Genomic DNA, 19,613 nt, shown 5'->3' on the forward strand with positions numbered 1-19,613 from the left:
GGGCGATATACAGGAGCGATCTCCATGCAGCGAAACAAATGCTGGGCCAGGATGTATTTCTCACTTACATGCATATGCATAAAACCTCTCAGAAATCTTATACATATTCTATTACTTTCCAAGGACGAATTTTAATATTATTATGAAATTCACATCAGTCAAAACTCTTGCTAATTTGGAGCTGGCTCAAGCTCTGCTTGACCTTGGCTTTAAGATAAATAAAATACTGCAAACAGGTGATTACAGAAGAAGAGGCATCTGTTCAGCATAGATCACACAGAACATTATCATCTTCAAGGAACAAACAATGTCTGGAAAACATGGTTGTAAAGAAAGCACGCTATCAGAGGGGCATTCAGTCCTAACTTTCAAAAAACCACGACTGCTTAGATGAAGCTTAACTGAACTTTAGCTTAAATCAAAATATTCCACTTTGAAATATTGCAGATATAGTCTCAACCTAAGCAGGCACCCCGGGGCAGGTGGAAGGTCCCACTGCAGGGAGGCGTCCTCCAGCCACTGCCTGTCCTGTCCTGTCCTGTCCTGACTCATCGGGGAGCGGGAGCCCTGACTGCTGGGGCTTCCTGCCCCTCTGCCAGGGTGGGGAGCGATCCCTTGCGCTCGGCTACACCAAGCTCAGCAGTATTGCTGCAAGGCAGCGGCATTGATTGGCAACAAAGTAAAATGTCTTATCCCAGGAGCTTCCAAATAAATTATACTGCATAAAAGGGTTAAGGTTGGAAAAGATCTCTGAGATCAAGTCCAATCACCCCCCACAAAACCAACATGCCTACTAAATCATGTCCTGAAGCGCCACATCTACACGTTTTTTTGAACACTTCAGGGATCCTGCTATCCTGGGCAGCCCGTTCCAATACTTCACCACTCTTTCAGTAAAGACTTTTTTCCTAAATTCCAATCTAAATCTCTCCAGGAGCAACTTGAGGCCATTTCCCAGGGATGTTGACTCCACCAATATCTGGGCAGCCTGTTCCAATGCTTCACCACCCTTTCAGTAGGGGTACTTTTTCGTAATACCCAGTAAAAACCTCTCCAGGTGCAACTTGAGGCTATTTCTTCTTATTCCATTTTTTTTAGCACATGGGAAAAATAAAGAATAAAGCATACAATATGGCCTTATTTGCAGTCTAGCACTGAGTTACTACTTTAAAATCAAATGTATTTTTCTTATTTATTACCTTGATATCTCATGTATTACTAGGATGAGTAAACCCGTTCTCCACTCGCCAGCAAAGGCATAAAGCTTCCATAGATGAAATTTGCTTATCAGGCAGGCTGCACAGATGCCATTTACTATCACACACCATGATGCTGTCGACAAGGCCCCAGAAAGCTGCTGTATTGACTTTTACTGGTAGTAGAAAGAATGTATTTGCAACAGAACAGATTCTAATGTACATGTCCACACATCCGTGTGTGTATGTATAAACACACAGAATTTCAGTGAGAACTTGGAACAGTTTGAAACCCATGCCAGCTTCAAGTGATTTGACATGGTTACCCAGAAAAGTCTAAGGTTGTGTGATTAGTGACCTGTGGGAATGAAACAACAAGACGGACTCCAGATAGATGTAAAAGCGGAGACCTTTATTGTTGGAACTTACAGGTTTATATACCTTTGCTCATCTGTCCACGCGCTTCCCATAGTGACCTGATTGGCCCAGGCCTATTGTCCACACGCTCGCAATCACCAGCATCAACATTTGGTTGGTTAACCTCCAAAACCCCACACGCTGCCCCTAAATGCTGTCTCCACCCTGATTTGCATCTCTGATGTTCACCTCTTTGTTCAGCTTCCCACTCTTACAAGGCAAGGTCAGTTCAAGGACCCCAAGTCAAAGGTATCAAACAGGTCTACCTTGGTATTACTGATCCCTACAGTGACCACAAGGACAGAGACCTTGAATTAGTTCTTTTGAAGTCTTACTTTATTTTTAAACTGAAAAAGATACACTGTGATTACTGTCTTTGGTTTCATTTGACAATATTTTGCAGGTGTTTGTTTTAAGCATTCAAGATACTAATTAACAGCTGAAGCCACCACAAGATATGGCAGCATGGACAAAGTGCTGAAATACCAGAACTGTGCTTAATATGAACATTAATGTAGCAAGTTGACTTGATTTCCTTGTGCACAATGTAAATATTACAATACTAAAAGTGTATATAAACCAAGAAATTGAAACTTCTTCCATGTGAATGAGATGCAGAGGCTGCTTCTATTTTGTGTATTTCTATTCTGTACCTAAATTACCTGACATTTTCCTTATACGAGTGGCAATTTAATCACAAGATCTCCCCATATTTGCTTGGAGTTTGGCTATTTTTTGTTACGTTCAAAAACCAGGCCTTCCTTGTGTCTCTTTAATAGTGTAGATAAAGGTCTACCTCAGAAGCACTGTGAAGTGGGGGACCATAAACCTTCGACCCGTGCCTGTTGTTTGTGTTCATGAGCATGTAGAAAATATTTCTGCGTTTTCCTTACCCCATACCAGTACTTGTTGTTTAACCTTTATCTTTACAAGTTTAGATTACATTTGTGGGAAACATGCTAGCTGAGCAAGAGACAGCCAGTGTAAAAATAATTAGTCTGCAGAACTTTGCGTTCTAGGCTCTCTTCCTTCTGCCCCTTCAAATTAATACATGTATTGTCAACCTACACTTAGAATTTTTGTTGGAGAAAATAAAAGTAGCAAATTGTGAAGAGGTCCTTTGATGCCTTTGGGAAGAGGACATTTACTTGAAATAGCCTTTTATTCTGTGTATATCACGTAACACAATGAGAACTAACGGGCCTTTTTGGAGCTACTGGAATAAATATGTTGACACCTGCACTGGGTTGTGTTTACAGCATGATAACAGGAGCAAATTTGCTTTTCAAACAATAGCTGCTAGCATAACCCCCATCAGCATTGTTTGTCCTCAGGTGAGAGAACACAGAACCATCTGTCCAAGCACTGATGAGAAAACAAAATTAATATATTCATTCCTTTATAGTGATAAGACAAAAGAGGATCCTGATTATGAATGTGTATACAGGACAGCTTGCTGTAATTAACACAAGAGATAAAAATGTTTAAGGCAAAAATATCCACTACGCTTTCATTAAGTAAATTGCGTTTGAATCTCTGTTTAAGAGGTCATCTAAGTTGTATGGTAAAATTGTTGCAGACCCTCTCTCTTGTACGTTCAGTTTTGATGGAGAAGTGAATTCAAACAAGAGGAAGAATGCCCTGATGAGGTCCTCATTTAGCATTAGAGTGACCTCTGTGCTCCAACACCCCTGCCCAGCTGCCTCCAAGTGCCACTTCTGTGCCCAGCACCTGCTTAGGGGAAACAGGTCTCTTTTTGTTTGTTTTACATCTGTTCATACTGTCTCATCTGGTTTTAGCTTCCTTAAATGACAAGGTATTGTTCATTAACTTAATTATCCGGAAACTGGAAGGCTTACTCGTTTTACTTGCTCAGTTCCAGGTTTCTTTTTTGGCCCCTTGGTTTCATATAGAAGCTAGCTGGAACAATGCAAATGCTAAGATGCTTCTAAGCTTAAAGGGATGCTGTTCGTCACCTATTTTTTGGCTCATTTTTCTTTCCTCAGTCTGTCACACTTTCACGTGGCCCTCCCCACGTGGCAGGATGCCCTGGTGCCCCAGGCATGCGCCTCCTCCTTTCTCTGTGGGACCACGAGGGCTGTTTCCCACGGCTTTCCATGGATGGATGGCAAGAGGCAGGTGAAACACTGCAACATGGGCAACACAGGCTCTAAAGAAAACTATTCGCTAGTATAACAGACTCTTAAAATAATAGCCTGGAGGTCAGGAAAGCGAGGAAATAGGAAGGGAGGTTTAGGCTGGATATTAGGAAAAAATTCTTCACAGAAAGGGTCATTGGGCACTGGAACAGGCTGCCCAGGGAGGTGGTTGAGTCACCTTCCCTGGAGGTGTTTAAGGCACGGGTGAACGAGGTGCTGAGGGGCATGGTTTAGTGTTTGATAGGAATGGTTGGACCTGATGATCCGGTGGGTCTCTTCCAACCTGGTTATTCTATGATTCTATGATTCTAAAGTGTTGTTCAGCAGGAAAAAAACCCTATTTGGTGCACTGTTATGTACATTTCGTAGTGGTTTTAAGTACTTTAATGTATCAGTAACTAAAGAAAGGCTAATCAGATCTCGCAAAGGTTGTCCTTGATTTGTAAGGACATGAGATGAAGGAAGGCAAACCCACAGTACATCTTTCGCTGGAGCACCGGGTGAGCTTTCATGGGGCACTAGAAAAGGCTACTGTAGCCTATAGGTGCAGGAGAAAAATAAAGTCTATGGATTGCTGCACTGTGAAGGAAGCGATACAGAGAGTTCCTTCAGGTAACTGTTAGGTAAAGATCTGGGCAGCAAAAAGTCCAATTTTGACATCCATGAACTCTCCTTCTCTTACAGAAGCTTCTTGAATACTAGGCTGCAGGCTTAATGCTTTCTTCATATCTCCTGGTTAAGAGATTTTTAAGATTCTTACTGGAATTATGATGTATTTTTCTACCATTTTTAAAGCAAGAAGTAATTAAACATCTTCAGAAAGCTCTTATAAGGACTTCACTTTTAATTACCAGTATTTTTTTTTTTTATGATTGTATCTATATAAAAGACTCCACGAGCAGTATGATATGTACAGCTCCACAGAGCCCATTGGAATTGTAACTCTTGTCTCCAAGACACTTGTGATGCTACCACACACCTGTGAATGGGTGTGTGCAACATAGTGGTCAGGAATCTTGTTCCTATTACGGGTTGACCACAGCAGGGAGTGAACTCCAGAGCCTCTCCTGAAGACATCCAATTTGTGACATCCAAATTGTGACTCCAGTTGAATTCTGCTTTGGGATGCTTAATAAACGCTGGAAGCTTGCAAAGTTTTTTTCTGTCTGAGGGAAGACAGCATTTTTTTATTAAACACTGATTAGATTATGAGCTTTCCCTGACAAAAATAGATTCAAGGAAAACACAGATTGCTTGTAGTGCAGCTGAGAACATTTTTTGCCTGTCAGGAAGTTGATTTCCAAGGACCCAATCAATCAGGCTGAAGTCTGAGGTTGAGGAGTTTAGAAAATGTAAATCTCATCCGCACTGGAAAAGCAGTTCATTCTTTGAGGCATATCTTACGTTCTGAACCTACCCATAGACAACTGAGTGTCCATCCACTGTTAAGAAAGCCTGGAGAAAAAAAGCTTTCTATGCCTGAGAAAGGCCCATATTAAAGATACTCAGCAAGCCTGAGTGCCCCATGTATCCTGACACAATCTCACGGTATGTGGAGAGAGGAAAAGACTTTCTCAGTTGTTTCCCAAGTGAAAAAGTAAAAGGATACTTGTTGTAAATCTTATTTGTTTTGGTAGCTGATTTGATTTTTTTAAGGAGAAAACAATGGTGACTTTGCTGTCCCTTTGTCATGCTGGCTTTTTGCTTAGACCAACCAAAGCACAGTTTCCATTCCCTGTCAGGAATAAGAGTAATTTCAAGCACCAGGTACGGAAAATCTGTATCTAAAAGGTAAATGCTTCTTAAATGCTTTCAGATGAAGAACTATAGATGACAAAAGTATCAAAGATAATTAGCTGTCTTACATAATTACTGTGGCCATGTTTGATTCCTGTCTTTGAAGATGCCGGTCTTGACACGCAAGATTAAAAGCCAAAAGAAAAATAAGGAAAAGCACAATATTCTTATTGCTATTAGTGACAGAAGTCCCAAATGTTGGCTAATTATTTGACATGAAATGTAAGTATCATAAGTCTCATATCCTACAGCAAAGGGACAGTTCCATAAAATATGAGAATGGATCAGTTCTGCTTCAAACTTACCATCTTGATCAGGTGAACACGTTGGCATCTGCTTATTTCATTGCTGTGAGAGCTCCCACTAGCTGCAGATGAAGTGGACACTGATGAGGATGTGAATAATGTTATATCTCCGTGAGTGACCAGAGGAGTACACCAGTTACTTCTGGCTGTACAATATGGAACAATGCAAGGCAACATCAGCAGGGTTGGAGAGGAGCCACATCTCCTTCCCTGAGGAATCCTGTGTGCTTTTTTTTTTTCTGTAAAGATCCCAACAAAGCAGATATTAGTACCATTATTTGTGTATAAGTTTTAAAGGCTAGAGAAATTCTTATTACAGGGAAGTTGTAAAATTAAGGGGTTTTTTTAAAATTATAGAATGATCTCATATCAAGATTTACAAATTTAAAATAATTGTTCATTGCAATATTTTTAACCTGTAAAAGGTGAGGCTTAGTTTTTATCAAACTCACATCTCCAACAGAAGTATTTTTGCAAAGATTCACTGGCCAAGTGGTAAAAAGAAGGGCTTTCACATTTTGGTAACAACACTGATCTCTCTAAAGGTTAAATTTAGAAAGCATTTTTTAGCAGGTGGTTAAATTAATGTACACTGAAATGCTCTAAATTTTTAGCCTATTTCTAATAAAACTTAGCCACCATTACCAAATAAAAATGCCAAAATCTTTGCACTTTGAGTATTTCACATAAGGCACAAGTCCATTTCATTGTGTTCACAGAAAGGTAATAAATAAACTTTGCGCAACATAGCCTTAGTCTTTTACTGATAGCAAGTAAGCTCCATGTTTGGGATTGACGTCCTAATTTTTACTGACTTACTTAATTTCTCAGAGCTTAGGTTTCCAAGAAATGGTAAAATGTACCAGCATAGGGCAGTAGTTTTCTATTGACTATTATGCTGCTCATGAACTACACTGAATTTAAAAGCACAACTGCCTAGTCATGCTTAATAGTTTTTTTCCTACATTTAAATCACTTAACTTTGATCTGCACCATACGCATTTCATAATTATTTGCCTTTGTGCAATGGCTACGTTATTTTGTTCCTCTACGTGTCCCTTTTATGCATTTTGATCTCAATCCTGGACGCTGTCCAAGCAGAGTTAAATGAGGTACTGCAAGTCTGATAAAGATACCAAGATAAAATTCACGCATCTTTGTCATTCCAAGGTGGCCCAACATTGTAGCTTGCTCCATCACTCGAGTTGCAATACAGTTCTGCTGTTTGGGGCTGAGATCGAAGGTGCAGCAGATCAGCTCATTGGGATGTGCTGGCCTGAGGTCCCTAGGCCAGCTTCACAGTCAAACTCTTCCCATCTGTTAGTGGATTAAAGGTGAAGCGCGGGGATGGAAGGGGCTGGAGCTTCAATTTATGCTCTGTTAGTATTTACAGCGCTATTTGGAAAGTTTTAAATACAAGGGAATCCTGTTTGCTAGGCTTACCTTAGGTGTCTTCTTGGTTCTGGACTTTGCATGCCTACTAATATTTACTGTTAATCTTACATTATTGATTTTGTATTTGCATGATACCTTGAAGCTGTAATCAGTCATATAGAATCATAGAATGGTTTGGGTTGGAAAGGACCTTAAAGATCATCTAGTTCTACTAGACCAGGTTGCTTAAAGACTCATCCAACCTGGTCTTGAACACCTCCAGGGATGGGGCATCCATGACTTCTCTGGGCAACCCGTGCCAGGGCCTCACCATTCTCACAGAAAAATATTTCTTTCTAATAGCTAATCTAATACTACATTAAGAATGATGTATTGGTGGCACATGGTACTGTCAATAAACTAGGTTACCTGAGTCTACCCTCATACATCTATATTACTCATTCTCTACTGAATTTTGAAAATGTGCAGAGACTACATTCAGTCACATAGGATTCAGTAACAGTATTCTTTTAAAACAATCACTGTATTGCTTAAAAGCATGTATTCCTGGTTTTTGCTTGTATGGCATATCTATTAATTACTTACTGATGAGCCTTTTGGAAAGACATCAGACATGCTTTTTCCCATTCAAATGTAATCTAAGGTCTTTGTTACTGTTATCAGCTGCCCTGAGTGTGCAGCGTCATTAAAGAAAAGCTGTTGCCCATGCCTCTTGCCAGTTAATGCATCCCTGGGAGACTGGTAGATTAGTCCACCTAAGCATTTATCTGCACACAGGACTTTTTAAATATATGCTTTTCTGAAGATATTGGAGGGGATCCTTCTCTTCCCAAAAGCTGCAAATCACAGATTTCTGCCTGCCTGCCTTGTCAGGTGTTGCAAGGTGATTAATCCAGTTGGGGTTTTCTCTTCTCACATAGATCCTGTGAAACGCCACTGTGAAATAAACAAATTGCCCATCAGCCACAAGAGTCACACAGCATTTGACCCGTGGGTTTTACTGCATAAAATCATAGAATCATTAGGTTGGAAAATACCTTAGAGATCATCAGCTTAAACCGTACCTGTCCACTACTAAACCATGTCCCCACGCACCTTATCTACCCACCTTTTAAACATCTCCAGGGATGGTGACTCAACCACCCCCCTAGGCAACCTGTTCCAAGGCTTTACCATTCTTTTGGTAAGAATTGTTTTTTTCTGAATATCCAATCTAAACCTTCCCCTTGCACGATTGGAGGCCGTTTCCTCTAAGGAGGGCTTCTATTGGATTAAAACAGACAAAAGGATGGGACGTGCCAGGTGTGGGCAGTCTGCGGGTGCCGGTAACATTGCAGGTTGGGGGTGTTTGATTTAAGCAATTACTCCTGTTGGGGTTTTCTCTGCTTACATCGCATGTACCTTTTAGATACAGGTTTTCTGTACTTTGTGCTTGAAATTTCCTTTATTCCCAACAGAGAATGTAAATCGTTCTTTGTTTCATAGAATCACAGAAACATTAGGTTGGAAAAGACCTTAGAGATCATCGACTCCAGCCATACCTGTCTACTACTAAATCATGTCCCCAAGCACCTAATCTACCTGCTTTTTGAGCACCTCCAGGGATGGTGAATCAACTACCTCCGTGGGCAGCCTGTTCCAGTGCTTGACAACCCTTTCTGTGAAGAAAATTCTCCTAAGTGGTGTCCCTCAGGGGTCCATACTGAGGCCAGTGCTGTTTAATATCTTCATCAATTATATAGACAGTGAGATTGAGTGCACCCTCAGCAAGTCTGCAGATGACAGCAAGCTGAGTGGTGCAGTTACCACAGTGGAAGGACGGGATGTCATCCAGAGGGACCTGGACAGGCTGGAGAAGTGCGACTGTATGAACCTCAGGAGGTTCAACAAGGCCAAGTGCAAGGTCCTCACCTGGGTTGGGGCAATCCCCATTCTCAGTACATGATGGGGGGTGGTGTGATTGAGAGCAGCTCTGCAGAGAAGGAGTTGGGGGTGCTGGTGGATGAGAAGCTCGACATGAGAGGGCAATGTGCGCAGTTCTGGAATCCTCAACATAAGAAGGATATGGAGCTGTTGGGACGGGTCCAGAGGAGGGCTACAAAGATGATCTGAGGGCTGGAACACCTCCCGTATGAGGACAGGCTGAGAGAGTTGGGCTTGTTCAGCCTGCAGAAGGCTCCGAGGAGACCTTATAGTGACCTTCCAATATCTAAAAGGGGCTACAGGAAAGCTGGGGAGGGACTGTTCACAAAGACCTGTAGCGACAGGACTAGGAGCAATGACTACAGACTGGAGAGGGGCAGATTCAGACTAGACATAAGGAAGAATTCCTTCACTATGAGGGTGGTGAGGCCCTGGCGCAGGTTGCCCAGGGAAGCTGTGGCTGCCTCATCCCTGGGGGTGTTCGAGACAAGATTGGATGGGGCCTTGGGCAGCCTGGGCTGGTGGGAGGTGTCCCTGCCCATGGCAGGGGGGTTGGAACTGGATCATCCTTTAGCTCCCTTCCAATCCGAGCCGCTCTGTGCTCTCCTGCCCGCCCTGCCCTGACGCGGCCCCAGCCCCGCCCCCCGCGCCAGGGGCGGCCCCGCAACACGCCAGGGGCGGCGCTGGCTCCGCTCTGCCTGCCGGTGTTCCCGCCGCTCCCATCGTCTCCACTCGTCTCCCGTCGCCATGGACGCGGACCCCGTTGTCTTCGTCTCGGCCGTCAGGACCCCCGTTGGTGAGAGGGGCCGGGCGGCCCCGCTGGGCGGCGGGTGCGCCCCTGCCCGCGGGCACTGGGGCCGGTGCCCGGCTCCCTGTCCCCATCCCGGTGCCCGGCTCCCCCTCTCTCTCTGTGCCCAGCTCCCTCTCCCGGTGCCCGGCTCCCCCTCTCTCCCCCGGTGCCCGGCTCCCTGTCCCCATCCCGGTGCCCGGCTCCCCCTCTCTCCCCCGGTGCCCGGCTCCCTGTCCCCATCCCGGTGCCCGGCTCCCCCTCTCTCCCGGTGCCGACCCCGTTTCTCCCCGCAGGCTCGTTCTCGGGGGGGCTGGCGGCGCTGCCGGCACACGAGCTGGGCGCGGCGGCGGTGCGGGAGGCTCTGCGGCGGGCCGGGCTGGCCCCGCACGAGGTGTCGGAGGTGATCCTGGGGCAGGTCCTCACCGCAGGTACGGGCCGCGCGGTGACGCGTCTCCCGGCGCTTTTCCTTGCTCCTGGCTGGCATAGCGAGTCCTTCCCATAACAAAGGGCTTCCCCGCGCGCTCCCGGTGACCAAACCCGCCGCTGGGCTTTTGGAAAGGATGGGGGGGTGCCATACTTTATTAATTCTTTTGTTCTTCAAAATCCCTGAAGTAACTAGCAGCGTGTGCATGAAAATCATTTTTTTTCCCTTTGTTACAGCATCCCTTCTCCCACGCCAGTCATCCCCTCTCATAAATTAAACATCACGAGCAAGGATAACCCTCAGATTTAGGAGCGAGGCCCGTGTTTGCGTTCATCTGTGAGACTGACCTCGAGATCTGTGATGCCACTTGCTTGTAGATAAATATTTTGATCTAATGCGAGTGCAGCTGATAGGGAATTGTTTGCTTTGAAACTGTCCCCTGCTTTCTCTGGGGTAATGTTTAACTGGCAGAGTCATAGGGCAGCGATGAATTTTAATGATGGAGGAAGAAATTAAAGGGAAGAAATACTTTTGTCTTACTTAAAGCTGATCCAGATTCCTGTATATTTTTAGCTCCTGAATCATAGAATCATAGAATGGTTTGGGTTGGAAGGGACCTTAAAGATCATCCAGTTCCAGCCCCCCTGCCATAGGCAGGGACACCTCCCACCAGCCCAGGCTGCCCAAGGCCCCATCCAGCCTGGCCTTGAACACCCCCAGGGATCTGCTTTGCATACAAAGAGCTGGCATTGCTTTGACCTAGGGAGATGCAGATGAAGAATGTTTTCTTTGACTATAGTGCTCCTATTCCATCTGTCAGGATTACAGCAATGAATGGAACTTTTTGTGACTGCCCTTGCATAATTGTGCTTTTGGTTTCTATTGGAACTTCCCCTATAAGTTGTCTATTGGTGGTGTACAGGAGATGTCAAAAAGAAACCCTTCAGCGAGTAGCAATTTAAATTAACTCTCATCTTATATGTATACAACAGGCTAGGGCTAATTTGAAATTGGTGTTTCATCTGACCTGCCATCAAAAGCAGAGTCGCAGATATAAAACTGTTAGTAGCAAATCCCTGATCTTGCAGGTATTTTATTGATTGACAATATAAATTAGAGACATAATGGAGCTCCTATCTCTATCACCAACTGAAAACAGGAATGAGCTCAAAATTTCTCAGCCTGGAGAAGGCTCCGAGGAGACGTTACAGCGACCTTCCAGTACCTGAAGGGATTACAAGGAAGCTAGGGAGGTGCTGTTCAGAAAGGCTTGTAGTGATAGGACAAGGGGCAATGGGTATAAACTGCAGAGGGGCAGATTTAGGCTGGACATAAGGAAGAAATTCTTCACCATGAGAGTGGTGAGGCACTGGCACAGGTTGCCCAGGGAAGTTCTGGATGCCCCATCCCTGGACATGTTCAAAGCCTGGTTGAATGGGGCCTCGGGCAGCCTGATCTGGTGGGAGATGTTCTTGCCCGGAGCAGGGGGGATGGAACTGGATGATCTTTAAGGTCCATTCCAACTTGAACTATTCTGTGATTCTATAATTCTATGATTTCAGTGGAATCTGAGTATCCATTGTGAAAAGTGACAAGGCTGTTTAAGAACAGACAAAGGGGAAGGTGATGCCTCTTCCCACAGGTGCTGGCCAGAACCCTGTCCGGCAGGCAAGTGTTGCTGCGGGAATCCCTTACTCTGTGCCCGCCTGGAGCTGCCAGATGATCTGTGGATCTGGCTTGAAAGCAGTATGTCTGGCTGCTCAGTCCATACTGACCGGAGACTCCAGCATCGTGGTTGCAGGAGGCATGGAAAGTATGAGCAAGGTAAAGCAAACAGTTTCACTCACATTGCAGCACTGACTTACAGGTAGCAAACAGCATGAAGTTATGTTGACACCATGTATTTCCAGGCTAATCCTCTGGAGGCAGATTGAAAGAGTAGCTTCACTTTCTGCACTTCAGAATGAATTTACACATAAACAATTAACTTCAGTAGTTGCTTTTTTCTTTTATAAGAGACCTGACACTGTAGCTACTGAAAAAGTGCCATGTAAACACATATCACATTTAAAATTCCATTTTAATTTCCATCTAGCCCTGTTGTGGTGAATGATTTGATTGTGGCAGCTGGCAATAGACGAAGAGGAGGGGTGTTCTTAGAAGCCCAAAGGAATAACTGGCAATATTATTGTTCACCAAACAATTTGAGCTTGGAGAGGAAACAGAGGGCTTTCATTTCAAGGCCTTCAGCCCAAGACAGTCTCTGGACTGGTGAGCTGATCTGTAACTGTCACGGTTTAGCCCCCAGGCCAGCTAATCTTGGCAGCTAAAACCATGCAGTTGGGCTCTCAATTCCCTCCACCCACTCACAGGGAAAGGGGAAAGGAAAATGAGAGGAAAAAGACTTGTGGGTTGGAAACTAGAAGTACAGCTTTAATGTAATAATAGTAATAATAATGACTAAACATCACCACAAATACTGTGGAGCAGACATGGGGGAATGGGTCCACAGCTAGGAAGAAACTGGATTCAGGAGCGCACAGATCTGGGGTTAGGGGCAAACAGAGAGACAAGGTCCTCACTAAACGTTGGCCATTGCAGAAGAGAGCGAGACACTCGTGATCTCTCAATTTTATAGTGAGTGTGATGTATTTGGGATGGGATACACTGTTGGTCAGTTTAAGGTCACCTGTCCTGTCTGCCCTGCAGGTGTGATCCTTTTTCACCAGCTCAAGGATTGCCTTGGTTACTATAGGAATAAGTATAAGCATTGGCCTTTCTGCATACCAATGCCCTGTGTTATCAGTTCTACAGAGAAACTCTCAAAACCCCATGCAGTTAGCTTTCAGAAAATGAAGTGATTTAGACAAGACTGAGTTAGAGTCACAAAACTGAGTCTAATTTAACTCAAACCACAAGAAGAACAAAGGAGTGACCTCTTCTGCCAGGGCTTGGTAGCTTCCCATGCTGAGAGTGATGCTGGCATTGGCTGGCAGCAGAGCGTGACCAGGAATCACCTCGAGCAGACTGGTAGGATGGAGGACCCACAGCCGTATGGCCCCAGGTATGGTTGATTCGATCTGTGGGTAGAAAATGTTTGGTGCTTGATGATCCACTGCTGGAGAAACGTACAGGCTAAACAGGCAGACTCTGAAGGGAGAGACAGAGCAGACAGACCGGGAGACTGCTCGTATGCGGGATGGTTACCTGCAGGCACAAGGCATGAGTCTGTCTCTTCAGCTGTCTGGCTCTGTTGTGCACTGGAGATATAAAACATCTAATTGTTTCTGAAATACCTTCTTGCAGGCTCCTCATGTCATTCATATGCGAGCTGGTGTGAGAATGGGAGAGGCTTCCTTGCAGGACACGATAATCCTTGATGGTCTTACAGATGCTTTTTATCAGTATCATATGGGTATAACAGGTAAGCGGTGACAGACCAGAGAATGAAATGGCTAAATGACGAGTGGGAAAGAATTCACTGATAGGAAATTTCAGAAGTTGGAAGTTTCAAATAAGGTGTTTCAAGTTGTCCTTAAATTGTAGTTGTGAAAAAGAAAGAAATTCCTAATACTGAAAAGTATCAAAGGCATTTTCTGCTGCATTTGTAAAGCTGCTATTTTGGGGTTTTTTTTATATGAGCTAATATCTCTGCATCTCTTTTGCATCTAAGCAGTTTCATTTAATTTCAGGAAAAATAAAATAATCCATGTATGTAACTGAAGCATTCAGCAGCACAGATTTACACTGGGGGGGAATTACGTATAGCGTGGACACACATGGTTTTGCAACTTCAGGTTATTGCACCCCTGGAAGGGAGAGTTAGCTTATAAAACAGAGTAGCCTCAGAACTTGGTCCCTTCTCTGAAGTAGCTTTAGAGAGATCTGAGTGTAATATTCCGGAGAGGCAATAAACTAGGAAGGTTTGTTTGCATTTTTATTTAGCTTCATATACCATCTGGGAGGAGATCACACACAGAAGTTTTCACCCTCTAAAGAAAACATAGTAGAGAATTGCGAGCAAACAAAACGAGGGAATTGGAATGTAAACTGTGCAACAGGCTTAGCTGCTCACTACAGAAATCATTAATGACTGCCTTTGTTCCTACAATTTTACAACTTCAAATTGTAGCTTTTTCTGATGGCAACTTGCATTTTGTTCCTATTTCAGCTGAAAATGTGGCCAATCAGTGGCAAGTCAGCAGAGCGGAACAAGACCAACTTGCTGTACTGTCACAAAACAGGGCAGAGGCAGCACAGAAAGCTGGCTATTTTACAAAAGAAATTGTTCCTGTTCTTGTCCCTTCTAAGAAAGGTAGGTGTGAATGGATAGCGAGAGCTGATTTTAAAGAAAAATCTGTTTTCTGCTGTGTCTTCTGTGATCAGTGGATGGTTTCCTAGTTATGCAGCCTCTTCTGGAAGCTGCTCAGCAAGTGTGTAGCCTGGTGCTCTCTTTCTCAACTTCCAGTGGTTATTTTTTGCAGTAAGACAGAAACAATGCAAATATGGAATACCTAAATGTAGCTCTCTGCAAATAACTATCTGTTTTGTTGGAGATGTAATTATTACCCAGGCCAATGGCTGAATTAACAAAGGCTTGAATTTGGTACCAAAATCAGTATTTTTTTGTTTCATTAGACTCCTGCTGCACCAAACTTAACAGTCACATTGATCTGGTAAACCTCACCTGCCTACTAAAATCCACAGTGACAATAATTAGGGCTAGTAGTTAATTAACTATGTCAGGTTACATACATTATGTATGTTTCTCTTTAGGTCTATTAGTGATATAAATAGAACTATGATGGCGCTTGAGCCAGAGCAGGGGAATCCTGCCAGCTCCCTGTGCGATGGATGCAAAACTTGAATTTTCCAAACAGAAACCAAGAATCAATTGTTCCATGTTTGCATTCAATAGACCCCGTGGGAAACATTCTGGCATCAGGCTGGTTACAAACTAAAGAAGGGCTTTCCCTGTACCAGTTTAGAGGATAATATTTAATGACACGTGACTGCTCTTTGCAATGAGGTTCCTACAGGTACCATTTGGAAGGTAGCTTTCTGCATGGAAGAGAAGCCATTGGCTTAAGAACAGCAGGAACAACTTTTGTACAACTAAACAGAATTTGAGTCACTAGGATTTGTTTCAGGATACCCAGCTGTCTGTTCTGCTTGGAGCAGCTGGAGGGAGCTTCAGCAAATTGCAGTGAGTTTGAAACTTGACTCCAGCAGAAGAATGGTTTGTTGGTTAAAAGGAACATGGTGTGTATTCCCAATCAGCCTGTTGTTTGTGCCAGCTTTGTGTTTGAGGCGTGTGTGATTAGACCCTCCATTGAGTATAATGCTCCGTTTTGCAGGTCCTGTAGAAGTGAAAACAGATGAGCACCCTCGACATGGGAGCAACTTGGAAACGATGGCAAAATTAAAGCCCTGTTTCCTGACAGATGGAACTGGGACTGTAACAGCAGCTAATGCTTCAGGTTGGTTGTATGGAGAAGAAATGTAGAAGATGTAGAAGACCAAAATGGAGAAGAACAGTAGCTGCTTGTGGCTCAAGGCAGGGTCTCTGTAAGGGGTTAGGCTGCCCTGTGGTTACTGCTGAATGTGTTTTGCAGAAAAAGGCAACGTGTTTCAGAACATAGATAGAACTCAAATGTAACTGTGGTGGAGGACTTCCTTTCAGATGAGTTGTCTGTGGTTTGCTTGCTCTCTATGAAGCAAGTGGTTGGACCATACCAGTAATATTTGGTGGGCTGGAACAAATAGAAACTACGTCCTCTTTTCAAAGTGAGCTATCTAGTGGTTTCTAATACTGCAGGTCTGAACAAAGTTGATCTTAACAATTCATTTTTGGAAATGTTACTCCTGCGGGACTTAACTCTCCTGCCACTGGCAGCTTTGAAACGCTTTCCTTGGGCCTTATGCTGCCTCTTCCAAAGTCAAATCTAATCTGCTCGTTTTTCAGGTTGTGCCTCAGACACAGGTAGATGAAGTGCTCAGGGATATGGTTTAATAGTGGACAGGTACGGTTGGACTCCATGATCTGAAAGGTCTTTTCCAATCAAACCTTTTATGATTCTATGGATTCTTCCACCTCCTGCTTTCAAACAAACCACAGACATTTACATCAGTATAGAGGTGTTACCCGTTTTAAGTGTTTGTCAGAGGTCAGACTTGGCTGATGTGAACAATACTGACCAAAGCCTATAAAAACTTGTGATTTTGTCTAGATTGTGAAGTTGTGTAAGCAGGAAAAGGGAGTACAGTACAACAGACACAAGTCGTTTGTCATTCCACAGGTTTAAATGATGGAGCTGCAGCTGTAATTCTTATGAGGAAATCAGAAGCTGCTAGGAGAGGTCTTATGCCTTTGGCTCGGATTGTATCTTGGGCTCAGACAGGTATCGATCCATCTATCATGGGAGTAGGGCCCATTTCAGCAATAAGGAAAGCTGTAAGTAATTGTCTGTGTGCCTATTATTTAAAACTTCTTGCTTTTCATTTTCTTGCCACGTCTTGGTTTTTCTATATTCTAAGGAAGACCTAGTAGGAAAACTAGATTAATTGAAAACAAGACTTAAAATAGCAGAGACTATACAAGATTAAGATTTCTAGTGCTACCAGGCTAGTGCCTTACTTGTTGGGAAAAAGAAAAAATGTACAGGTGTATGAATGGAGGTCAGAGCATAAACTAATTTAGTTTGTGAAAGGCCACCTAGATAACCTAGGAGGCTAAAGATCAGATTTCATGGATGTGTGTAGTAATTTAATTTGGGGATGGTTTGGTCCTGCTACGCATGGGTCTGATGCTATGACTGGCCAGGTTAATTTTCGGATTGCTGCCTGATTGTATTTGCAATAGTACCACACTGAGGGAAGGGGCAGCGAGTGCATCTGCATTAGCAAACTCAATGGTGCCCATTGTGTTTTGGTTTGCCCTGCAAAAAGTTTGGAGGATGCCAGCTGGATTCCTTTCAGATGAAACAGAACAGGAACGTGCACTCCAGAACCACATCTAATCTGCTCAGGCTTTCTTAGTTTTATGTATGCTCTGCAAAGGCCTTAATTCTGTTCATCTCTGAAGAGTCCTGGCAACACAAAAGCCCAGCTCGAACTCTCCCAGGATCTGAGGCTTTTAATGGGAAAATCAGAACGGCAACGCTGAAGCTTTTTCTTATCAAACTGTTCTTTTAAATGAAGAATGCTATAAAGGTACACACAATACACATTTTTAGTTTAAACTGAAGAACAAACAAGCTGTATTTAACAGTACCTATAATTTTATAGGTACCATGAAAAAGGGGCACACTACTTCCTTCTTAATGTAAACTTTATAGTGTTACCAAACCCTTCACAAGCTCCATGTCTTATCAGCTTATCTCTTCAGAATATCACAGCAGCACTTTATAGTGAGAAAATGAGTAAGCTGTGCATATTAGTGTTCCAAGAACACTGTAAATCTTCAAGACAGGACTTCCCCAGATGGCAAACCATTTCCACCGTCTCTATAACATCCAGTTGAAAGAGGCCCAGCCGCCTCCTTGACTATAGTCTTGGAGGTGCACCAGCCTGGCTAGCTGGTTGTGAAACATCATTGCTGCAGACGATTCTACTGTTAAAGCATTGTTATTAGAAACAAAATGAGTAGAAGTAAAAAATCTAAGTATATGAAACATGCCTAAGCCTGTACTGAAGTAGCCAATGCCACCACAAGTTTCTCAAGCGAAAACATGAACCAACCTGCAATGGCAGGAAAGACCAAACAAATTACAGTTCACAACCATCACTAACAGTCATTGTAAAAATCTGCATTAAGCAGAGAATCTCTAATTGAACCGTAGTGATGTCTGAAAAACTTTTGTTAAAACTTATTTTTGAGAAGTGCTTGCTCAAACACACGTGTTCAATGGTTCAATTCCAACAACTACACCACCACCACGTGTGTTGTATTAGTCAAGATTTTTTTAAGAGTACCCAGTGTGTTACAGCACATTGTACTGACTTGCTAACACTGAAGTTTTGTGTGTTGTCCTCAAGAACTGCCATCAACCCTGGCTCTGAAAAAAAATTTCCTGGTTGGATGGGGCCTTGGGCAGCCTGAGCTAGTAGGAGGTGTCCCTGCCCTTGGCAGGGGGGATTTGAACCTCGATCTTTAAGGTCCCCTCCAACAAAAAACATCCTATGATTCCGTTGAGAAGTGGTGGCTTCAAATCACCCAGCTTAAGTCTTACGAAGATCTTCCTCTGGTGCTGAAGACTTGAGAAACACTAAAGCCTATATTTATTTTGTTTTCTCAGCTTGACAAAGCCAGCTGGACTTTGGAACAAGTTGACCTGTTTGAAATAAATGAAGCCTTTGCATCACTCTCTGTTGCAATATCAAAAGAACTGAAAGTAAATCCAGAAAAGGTAATGAATATATTTGAGGCCATCTTGTAATTCAAGGTTGTTCTATTCTGTGCGTCTGGGTCCTCTTGTCATCACTTTGCATACAAATCCACTGCACGGAAGGTGTAGCCTGTGCAGTTAGGAACAAGGTGGTTGGTGGTAGTAAAGCAAGGCTGCAGCAGAGTAGCAAAAGGGGATGCCTACTGGGGTTTCCTTCCATTTTGCTTACAGCCATCTAGGGAACTGCTCTAGCATGCTTGTCATTAACATCAGAATTTGGACTTGCTGCTGGAGGTGTTTGCCACTGTGTTCTTCCAGCTATGGCAAAACCTGAGTGTTACTCAAGTTGACCTCAATTAGCATTTTAATTCTCTTCAGAGTAGGTATTATTTATACAGAAGAAATAATATAACAGCACCTGTTGCATGCATGTTCAATTTCTCTATGAAATGGAGTTTCAGGTTTACTCACACTGAAGGCCTGTATCCAGTAAAGTCCTTCATGTTGAAACTCAACTAGGCTAGTTACATGATTCCTTAACTTGACCTTCTCTCTGGGCTTTTTTCCTCTCTAGATTAATATCCAAGGTGGAGCTATTGCTCTTGGTCACCCTCTTGGCGCCTCTGGTTGTCGCATCCTCGTTACTCTTCTATATGCACTGGAGCGAACAGGTGGAAAACGGGGTGTTGCTGCTCTCTGTATAGGAGGAGGAATGGGAATAGCCATGTGTGTTGAGAGATGAACAAACAGCTACTGTTAACTAGCTTGGAAACAACTCACTAATAAACTTTTAATTGTGGAGATTTTTTTTGCTTTGCCT

At 43.5% G+C, this 19,613-nt stretch overlaps 1 protein-coding gene across 1 annotated transcript; it reads left to right on the plus strand.

The window, feature by feature from the left end:
* Positions 1–9,882: 9,882 nt before the first annotated feature.
* Positions 9,883–19,594, plus strand: ACAT2 (acetyl-CoA acetyltransferase 2). The gene is made up of 9 exons (XM_069852186.1): positions 9,883–9,988; positions 10,276–10,410; positions 12,049–12,230; positions 13,713–13,830; positions 14,578–14,721; positions 15,764–15,886; positions 16,706–16,860; positions 18,704–18,814; positions 19,368–19,594. Exons 1-9 carry the CDS (start codon positions 9,940–9,942, stop codon positions 19,533–19,535), a joined length of 1,185 nt encoding a protein of 394 aa, XP_069708287.1. The 5' UTR covers positions 9,883–9,939; the 3' UTR covers positions 19,536–19,594.
* The last annotated feature ends 19 nt before the right edge of the window (positions 19,595–19,613 follow it).

This window comes from Phaenicophaeus curvirostris, chromosome 2 (assembly GCF_032191515.1).
Source record: "Phaenicophaeus curvirostris isolate KB17595 chromosome 2, BPBGC_Pcur_1.0, whole genome shotgun sequence".
NCBI classification, from domain to species: Eukaryota; Metazoa; Chordata; class Aves; order Cuculiformes; family Cuculidae; genus Phaenicophaeus; species Phaenicophaeus curvirostris.